We start from the raw sequence: 10,250 nt of genomic DNA on the forward strand, positions 1-10,250 counted from the left end.
CCTAAGCAGGGTACATGGTCGTAGCCCAAACCACACCCCAGAGTGAGTTGATCTTGCATGTTTATTATTTTAGCAACAATTACAAGAATGAACAAATCCAGGATCAGATAAAATGCAAATTGAGTTTACACAATTAATTTAGTAATCTGTGTGTGTGTGTGTGTGTGTGTGTGTGTGTGTGTGTGTGTGTGTGTGTGTGAGGTTGGTGAGGCCCGGGCGCTGTACAACATCGGGAATGTGTTTCATGCTAAAGGGAAGCAGCAGTTGTGGGGATGTTCTCAGGATCCTGGAGACCTGCCGGGTGATGTGAGAGACACGTTACAGAGAGCCACCGCTTTCTATGAGTGAGTCAACAACGTCAACCACATCAACCACATCAACAGCGTCAACAACGTCAATAACATCAACAACGTCACACCATTTATTATTTACTGTTCAGTATTTTACACCAAATCTGCAGGCAGACAAAAATCTCGCACCACTTTATTTATTACTTTCATGTACAGGTGACTTTTTGTGCTTGTTTTTGAAATTTGTGACGTTTCTTGTTGGAAAATAAAAGAGAAGAAAGGGGTGGAGTTTGTTTACATACGGCGCTCATGTACACACAGAGACATGACGGCGAGAAAACGCACAGAATAAACACTCAGAGGAGTGTAATTTTTCACAGAGGTGGTGTTTGGTGTGAAAGCAGTGTGTAGGAGAAACTCACACAATACAGAGAGAGAGAGAGGGAGAGCGAGAGAGGGAGAGACAGTGTGAGACAGACAGAGAGAAAGCGAGAGAGAGGGAGTGAGACAGACAGAGGGACACAGAGAGAGAGAGAGAGTGTGACAGACAGACAGAGGGACAGAGTGTGAGACAGACAGACAGGCAGACAGACAGACAGGCAGACAGACAGAGAGAAAGTGTGAGACAGACAGACAGAGGGACACAGAGAGAGCGTGTGAGACAGACAGACAGAAAGTGTGTGAGACAGAGGGACAGAGAGAGAGTGTGTAAGACAGACAGAGAGAGAGTGTATGAGACAGAGGGACAGAGAGTGAGTGTGAGACAGACAGAGATAGAGAGTGTGAGACAGACAGAGATAGAGAGTGTGAGGCAGACAGACAGATAGAGAGAGTGTGAGACAGAGGGACAGAGAGAGAGAATGTGTGAGACAAACAGACAGACAGAGGGACAGAGAGTGTGTGAAACAGAGGGACAGACAGAGAGACAGTGTGAGACAGAGGGACAGAGAGAGACAGTGTGAGACAGACAGAGGGACAGAGAGAGAGAGAGTGTGAGACAGACAGACAGAGGGACAGAGAGAGAGAGAGAGTGTCAGACAGACAGAGGGACAGAGAGAGAGACAGAGAGTGTGAGACAGAGGGACAGAGAGAGAGTGTGAGACAGACAGACTGAAAGAGGGACAGAGAGAGTGTGAGATAGAGGGACAGAGAGAGAGTGTGAGACAGACAGACAGAGGGACAGACAGAGAGAGAGTGTGAGACAAAGGGACAGAGAGTGTGAGATAGACAGACTGAAAGAGGGACAGAGAGAGAGAGTGTGAGACAGACAGACAGAGAGAGAGAGACAGAGAGTGTGAGACAGAGGGACAGAGAGAGTGTGAGACAGACAGACTGAAAGAGGGACAGAGAGGGTGTGAGACAGAGGGACAGAGAGAGAGAGAGTGTGAGACAGACAGACTGAAAGAGGGACAGAGAGAGTGTGAGACAGAGGGACAGAGAGAGAGTCTGAGACAGACAGAGAGGGACAGAGGGAGAGAAAGGGCGAGACAGACAGAGGGAGAGTGAGCAAGTGAGTGAGAGAAAGGGAGGGAGAGGGTGAGACAGTGAGAGAGAGATACAGACAGAGAGGGAGAGTGAGACAGAGACAGAGAGTGAGACACTGAGACAGAGAGAGAAAGGGAGAGGGACAGAGAGAGTGAGACAGACAGGGAGAGCGAGAGACAGACAGACACAGAAGGAGAGAGACTGACAGACACACAGTGAGAGAAAGAGAAAGTGAGACAGATAGTGAGTGAGGCAGTGAGACAGAGAGTGAGAGAGAGAGAGCCAGACGGACAGAGAGGGAGAAAGACAGACACACAGTAAGAGAGACAGACAGAGAGAGATTATGCAAATGAGCAGCTGTACCATTTTACATACATAGTGTTTATTCTTGTATTATTTACATGTTTACAGTGTGTTTACTCTCAGTGTGTGTTCACTGTTTACTGTGTTCTATCTTTCTCTGTGTGTGTGTCAGAATGAACCTATCGCTGGTGAAGGAGTTGGGGGACCGGGCCGCTCAGGGGCGGGCTTTTGGTAACCTTGGTAACACACACTACCTGCTGGGTAACTTCGTCGAAGCCATCAAGTTTCATCGTGAGGTAAAATAAATAAATAAATAAATAAAAACCTGGAAAATTTCTCCAAATTATCCCTGATAACGATTAAATAACGTTTAATATCAAACATGAACCTTAATTACCTTTACAGTATTCTAATTCAGTCATTATACTAAAATTAATATTCATTAGTAATTAAAAAAGCAAATTATTCAACAGGTTATTACTTCTGAACAATTTTATTTTCTTTTAATTTTTTAAATAGCTTAGTCTTTTTAATAATAAACAAATAAAGAAACTATATAAAAATTACACTTTTAATGTTATATTTAGTTTGAAAACATCACACTGGTTTTCATACGTGTTTAAAATATTTATAAACAAATGAACAATTAAATCCAATTATTCATGCAGGAATCAAGTTTAATCGAAATAATTTTAAGCATTTATGCGTTTAAATGAACATATATATATATTTTACATATGAGCATGTTCACTCGTCTCGTCTCGTCTCGTCTTCTTCCGCTTTATCCGGGACCGGGTCGCGGAGGCAGCAGTCTAAGCAGGGAAGCCCAAACTTCCCTTTCCCCAGACACCTCGGCCAGCTCCTCGGGAAGAACACCGAGGCGTTCCCAGGCCAGCCGAGAGACATAGTCCCTCCAGCGTGTCCTGGGTGTTCCCCGGGGCCTCCTCCCGGGGGGACATGCCTGGAACACCTCCCCAGGGAGGCGTCCAGGAGGCATCCGAAAAAGATGCCTGAGCCACCTCAGCTGATTCCTCTCGATGTGGAGCAGCAGCGGCTCTACTCCGAGCTCCTCCCGAGTGACTGTGCTTCTCACCCTATCTCTAAGGGAGCGCCCAGCCACCCTGCGAAGGAAACTCATTTCGGCCGCTTGTATCCGCGATCTTGTCCTTTCGGTCATTACCCAAAGCTCATGACCATAGGTGAGAGTCGGAACGTAGATCGACCGGTAAATTGAGAGCTTCGCCTTTTGGCTCAGCTCCTTCTTCACCACAACGGACCGGTAAAGCGACCGCATCACTGCGGAGGCTGCACCGATCCGCCTGTCGATCTCACGCTCCATCCTTCCCTCACTCGTGAACAAGATCCCGAGATACTTAAACTCCTCCACTTGAGGCAGAACTTCTCCACCAACCTGGAGAGGGCAAGCCACCCTTTTCCGGTCGAGAACCATGGCCTCGGACTTGGAGGTGCTGATTCTCATCCCAGCCGCTTCACACTCGACTGCAAACCGCCCCAGTGCATGCTGAAGGTCCTGGTTTGAAGAAGCCAACAGGACAACATCATCCGCAAAAAGCAGAGATGAAATCCTGTGGTTCCCAAACAGGATTCCTTCTGGCCCCTGGCTGCGCCTAGAAATTCTGTCCATAAAAATTATGAACAGAACCGGTGACAAAGGGCAGCCCTGCCGGAGTCCAACATGCACTGGGAACAGGTCTGACTTACTGCCGGCAATGCGAACCAGACTCCTGCTCCGTTCGTACAGGGACCGGACAGCCCTTAGCAAAGAGCCCCGAACCCCATACTCCCGAAGCACCCCCCACAGAATACTATGGGGGACACGGTCGAATGCCTTCTCCAGATCCACAAAGCACATGTGGACTGGTTGGGCAAACTCCCATGAACCCTCGAGCACCCTATGAAGGGTATAGAGCTGGTCCAGTGTTCCGCGACCAGGACGAAAACCGCATTGTTCCTCCTGGATCCGAGGTTCGACTATTGGTCGAATTCTCCTCTCCAGTACCCTGGAGTAAACCTTCCCTGGGAGGCTGAGAAGTGTGATTCCCCTATAATTGGGGCACACTCTCCGGTCCCCTTTCTTAAAAAGAGGGACCACCACCCCAGTCTGCCACTCCAGAGGCACTGTCCCTGACCGCCACGCGATGTTGCAGAGGCGTGTCAACCAAGACAGCCCCACAACATCCAGAGACTTGAGATACTCAGGGCGGATCTCATCCACCCCCGGTGCCTTGCCACCGAGGAGCTTGCAAACCACCTCAGTGACTTCGGCTTGGGTAATGGACGAGTCCACCTCTGAGTCATCAGCCTCAGTCTCCTCAGTGGAAGACATGACGGTGGGATTGAGGAGATCCTCAAAGTATTCCTTCCACCGCCCGACAATGTCCCCAGTCGAGGTCAACAGCTCCCCACCCGCACTGTAAACAGTGTTGGCAGAGTACTGCTTCCCCCTCCTGAGGCGCCGGACGGTTTGCCAGAATTTCTTCGAGGCCGACCGATAGTCCTTCTCCATGGCCTCCCCGAACTCCTCCCAGTTCCGAGTTTTTGCCTCCGCAACTGCCCGAGCTGCAGCACGCCTGGCCTGCCGATACCCGTCAGCTGCCTCGGGAGTCCTGGAGGTTAACATGGCCCGATAGGACTCCTTCTTCAGCTTGACGGCATCCCTTACTTCTGGTGTCCACCACCGGGTTCGGGGATTGCCGCCACGACAGGCACCGGAGACCTTGCGGCCACAGCTCTGAACAGCTGCGTCCACAATGGAGGTAGAGAACATGGTCCACTCAGACTCAATGTCCCCCGCCTCCCTCGGAAGCTGGGAAAAGCTCTCCCGGAGGTGGGAGTTGAAGACCTCCCCGACAGAGTGCTCGGCCAGACGTTCCCAGCAGACCCTCACCATACGTTTGGGCCTGCCAGGTCTGTCCAGCTTCCTCCTCCGCCAGCGGATCCAACTCACCACCAGGTGGTGATCAGTTGACAGCTCAGCCCCTCTCTTCACCCGAGTGTCCAAGACATAGGGCCGGAGATCAGATGAAATGACTACAAAGTCGATCATCGACCTCCGACCTAAGGTGTCCTGGTGCCACGTGCACTTATGGACACCCCTATGCTCGAACATGGTGTTCGTTATGGACAAACCGTGACTAGCACAGAAGTCCAATAACAAAACACCACATGTTCACGTTCACGTTCATGAGCATGTTCACGTCACACTATAATGCATTCGTAAGGCATTATAATCTTGTAATTATTTATGAAAATGTGACACTTTATACAGTCACTTTTTTATGTTTATTACCTTTCTTATGAATGATCCTGATGTGTTGTAGAGTTTATAAGGCGTTATATCCCCAATCCCCGCTTTACACAGTGTACTATGAGATGTTATAATGGTGGTAGTGTGCGTTATAAGCACCACATACAGCGACAGTGTGTACGCTTTCATAAATAATAATAATGATGTGTATAATACCTTATGAATGTGTTATAACAGTGGTTCTCAACCGGGGGGGCGCGCCCCCCCGGTGGGGCGCGGAGGTACTCCAGGGGGGTCGCGAGTAGGCTTCATGTATGGAGGAAAAAAAAAATCTGGGGCTAACAGGCTATAGTTGCTAAGCAGATGCAACACATTTACCCATGTCAAAATGCAGGACATTGGACTATTACACACAAATCAATACTATTATAAAATCTATCATCAATCTATCATAAAATCTTGTGTGTGTGGCCGCATCAGTCGGGGGAACTGTGATATGTTCCCAAGCCTTGCAGACTTTATCAGTAATGCAAGCACTTCCCACGATTTCTCATCTGTCTTTCAAGCAGCGTCAGAGCACCTGTCGGTAATGAGAAAACAGTTTGCGGCATACTTCACAGAGGATTATCGCTCTTTTGCGTGGGTTCGAGATCCATTTGTGTGTACTGCTGACGAACTTCCAGTTGACATGCAGGAACAGCTTATTGAGCTGAAGAGTGACAGTAGACTTAAGGCAGTCTTCACCTCATGCCCTCTTTCGACATTCTGGGCAGCATTGATGCAGGAGTACCCGCAACTGTGTGACGTAGCCTTGAAACTGCTCATCCCATTCGCATCGACCTACTTGTGTGAGGCAGGATTTTCAAAAATGACTGCGCTCAAAACGAAATATCGCAATCGTGCGCAAATTGAGGATGACTTGAGACTGTGCTTGTCAAACATTTCGCCAAGAATCGAGGATCTTTGTAAGGCAAAGCAGGCTCAGGTCTCGCATTAACGCAAATGCAGATCACAAAGGCACAGTAAAAAGTAAAACCTAAATTCACGCCTGGTCCCAATTCCCAATGATATCAATAGCCAGCTAATGATAAGCCTAATAAAATACCTAATAAAAACACTAATAATAATAATAATAATAATAATAATAATAATAATAATAATAATAATGATGATGCCTATTAATAATAATAGCATAATAATAATAATAATAATATCAACAACCAACAACAGCAATAATAATAATAATAATAATAATAATAATAATAATAATAGGTCTAATAATAATAATAATGCCTGAAAGAACATAAGTCACTACTGCCAACAGCTTAGTAATGATAATAGGCCATAATAATAATAATAATAATAATTATTATTATAATAATTATAATAATGCCCGAAAGCAGATTAGAAATGTGGTGCTACTGCCAATTATAACAATAGCCTAATAATGATAATAGGCCTATGTATTTCTATGGAATGGATAATGCTACTACTGCTGCTACTACTACTACTACTACTACTACTACTACTAATAATAATAATAATAATCTAGCCCAGGGCTATCTATCTATCTATCTATCTATCTATCTATCTATCTATCTATCTATCTATCTATCTATCTATCTATCTATCTATCTATCTATCTATCGGTCGATATAAGGTGCTGTAGGTCGGGTGGCGTCACTGCGGGTGAGTGTGTTTGGGGGGGGGGATGGGGGCGGGGCGAGAAGAGGGGCCCCCAACTGCAATGAACCAGCTTTGGTGGGGCCCAGGTTGCAAAAGGTTGAGAACCCCTGTGTTATAACATTTCTAAGTCTTTAAAATTCTTATATACTTTACATACTGTGGCATATTTTATATTTAGCTCCAATTTTTTTTTCTCACTGATGGCTGTGTACTGATGACTGAAGTACAAAATTCCACAAATATTCTATAAACAAATATAAAAAAAAATAAATAAAGTATGTATCAGGATGAGACCCATCACCTGCTGAAGAGCAGGGAAAGATTTCCTTTCATTTTATAAACACTGCATGGTGAAAATGTTCCTTTATTATTCCCCGCCCAAACGAAGTTTGATGGGAGATGTAGAAACGGGTTCTGGCTCTCCGTCCGGTCATGTTTTCATTTCCGAGCCATATATTTAAAACTACTGAAGATATCGTCATGAAACTTGGCATACATATCAGACAACGTGAACTGCTGCCTTTAGCTATTTTTGATTTTTTTTTTTTTAAAAGAATTTTTCAAATTTTTACATAGGTTTTGACTTCGTTTCTAAGAGCGATGTTGGTCTCCGGAGCATATATCCAAAACTATTCATGATCCGGATTTGAAACTTGGTATACATGTTAACAAGGTGATGTAGATGTGCCTTTTCATACTAAGAATTTTGAAAAATTTTAATTTATCATGTTTCCATGGAAATAATTTCAGACTTAGTCTCTCAGGTTAGTCTTCGGGGTAGGTTTTGTTTCTGGAGCAGAACTTGAAAACTATGAGTGGTTTGGTCTTGAAAGTTGGTATATGTGTTGATTAAGTAATGTATGTGCCTTTTGATACTAAGAAATGTGAGAAATGTTAATTTTTAGTTCACCTGGACCAAAGGCCCGGTGGGTTTATGCCATGGGCTGCTGAGGTCAGTGTAAAGAGGTCGGGTTGGTTTCCTGCAGCACAACTTGAAAAATGTGACAAATAATATCTTGAAACTTGGTATATAGTTGGTATATAGGGCGGGGGATATAGATGACTCTGTGTTCTTGTTTTTCCTTTACTTCTCTTTTTCCTCTCTCTCTCTCTCTCTCTCTCTCTCTCTTTTTAGAGACTCTCCATCGCTAAAGAGTTTGGAGACAAAGCAGCTGAGCGACGAGCCTACAGCAACCTCGGCAATGCCCTCATCTTCCTCGGCCAGTTCAGCTCAGCAACCGAGTACTACAGGTACAGTGAGGTTACTGTGACACCTAGAGGACAGCAGAGGAACACACACACACACACACACACACACACACACACACACACACACACACACACCAAGTTTTCAAGAATTATCTATTTCACTCTGTGTGTGTGTGTGTGTGTGTGTGTGTGTGTGTGTGTGTGTGTGTGTGTGTGTGTGTCAGGAAAACACTGCAGCTCTCTCGGCAGTTGAAGGACCAGGTGATGGAGGCTCAGGCGTGTTACAGTTTGGGAAACACATACACACTGCTGCAGCAGTACGAGCGCGCCATCGACTACCACCTCAAACATCTGCTCATTGCTCAGGAGCTCAACGACAGGTGTGTGTGTGTGTGTGTGTGTGTGGTGTGTGTGTGTGTGTGTGTGTGTGTGTGTGTGTGTGTGTGTGTGAGAGAGAGAGAGAGAGAGAGAGAGAGAGAGAGAGAGAGTGATTTTCAGGTTGGGTATGTGAGCCGTAATCTGTAGTAACACCTTTTTGTAAACTATTTGGAAAAATATCCACAAGAAAATGTGATTGTGCTGCAGTAGCAGTCAGCTGTTGCATATCGTAATGATTTTTGTGTGTGTGTGTGCGTGTGTGTGTGTGTAGGGTGGGAGAAGGCCGTGCATGTTGGAGTTTGGGAAATGCCTACGTGTCTTTAGGAAACCATCGTCAGGCTCTGCACTACGCACACAAACACCTCAACATCTCCCGAGAGGTGGTATTCTCATCTCATTATCTCTAGCCGCTTTATCCTGTTCTACAGGGTCGCAGGCAAGCTGGAGCCTATTATTATTATTATTATTATTATTATTATTATTATTATACATAGGGCCAAATTACTCAATTCTGATTGGTCAATCAAGGAAGGCTTTTTTCCTTAACACAGGGCCATATTTCTGAAATGCTATTGGCTAGTTTGTTGCTTGGTTACGGTTACAAAAATGAGCAAATTTTGTCAACAAAATGGCTGACACTGCTGACTCTGCAATGCCGCGTTTCACTATATTTGACGAAGAAATGATAAACCAATTGAAAGCTGCAAGCGAAAATGAAAATACCAAAAAAAGTACGAATTTTTGGCTTTCCGTGTTTAAGAAACGGGCCGCAGAAAGAGAAATAAACGACTCTCTAGTGGCGTATGAATGCTGTGAGTTAGACAAGGTGCTATCGCAGTTTTATGCAGAAGTGAGGAAAGAAAATGGGGAAAACTACAACCCAGACTCTCTTAAAGTAACGCAGGCAGCATTGGATCGGCATCGGAGACAAGAGAAATATCCAGGATCAATCCTGAAAGATGTTACTTTTTAAGAATCATGAAAAGTCCTCGAGGGAAAAGCGAGAGATTTGCAAAAACAAGGAATGCTTTAGAAACTGATTCAAACGTGCAAGATAGTCTCACGCCCTGATTAGTTCAGAAAACGTGAATGACAAATGTTGTGAACTTGAATGGCTTCCAAAGTATGAATTTGGCCCTATATATTATAAACAAGTAATCGTATGGTTCCTCGTAAAATTAAGGATCAATTTCACTCGTGATTTCAAAGTTTCAAAACTTCGAAATCACTCGTGAAATTAATCCTTAATTTTACTCGGCCCCATACGATTACCTATACTTTATTATTATTATTATTATTATTATTATTATTATTATAAAACATTTGTTGCTGTGCTGTTATTGGAAAATAATCAGCAATGAGCTGGGGTGATAAACTGGTTACTGTTTGCACTCTGAAGTTGATTACTTTCCTGTAACAGCATGTCCTGAAGTATTTTATTGCTCTGACACCACAGCAACTTACCAACAATTATGATTTTTTTTATTTGTTCACGAATGATACCATAATTTTTATAGTTACATTTAATTATACATTTAATTATATGGACCATCTGTGACAGCGATACATCTAACTGTTACAAAGTGCTGGCACTGGAGACTCCTTCCATAAATGTTAACTAAATCTCTCTC

The 10,250-nt window shown here is 44.6% G+C and overlaps 1 protein-coding gene across 2 annotated transcripts in view; it reads left to right on the forward strand.

The window, feature by feature from the left end:
* The window catches only part of gpsm1b (G protein signaling modulator 1b), a 59,610-nt gene that overhangs the window by 33,320 nt on the left and 16,040 nt on the right, over positions 1–10,250 (forward strand). For both annotated transcript variants that reach the window (XM_060912145.1, XM_060912144.1), the window contains exons 4-8: positions 202–344; positions 2,251–2,374; positions 8,168–8,283; positions 8,466–8,621; positions 8,891–8,999. In XM_060912145.1, the coding sequence (XP_060768128.1) occupies positions 202–344; positions 2,251–2,374; positions 8,168–8,283; positions 8,466–8,621; positions 8,891–8,999 (648 nt within the window). The remainder of the gene's footprint in view (positions 1–201; positions 345–2,250; positions 2,375–8,167; positions 8,284–8,465; positions 8,622–8,890; positions 9,000–10,250) is intronic.

The sequence above is a fragment of the Neoarius graeffei genome, chromosome 28, assembly GCF_027579695.1.
Source record: "Neoarius graeffei isolate fNeoGra1 chromosome 28, fNeoGra1.pri, whole genome shotgun sequence".
Classification (NCBI taxonomy): Eukaryota; Metazoa; Chordata; class Actinopteri; order Siluriformes; family Ariidae; genus Neoarius; species Neoarius graeffei.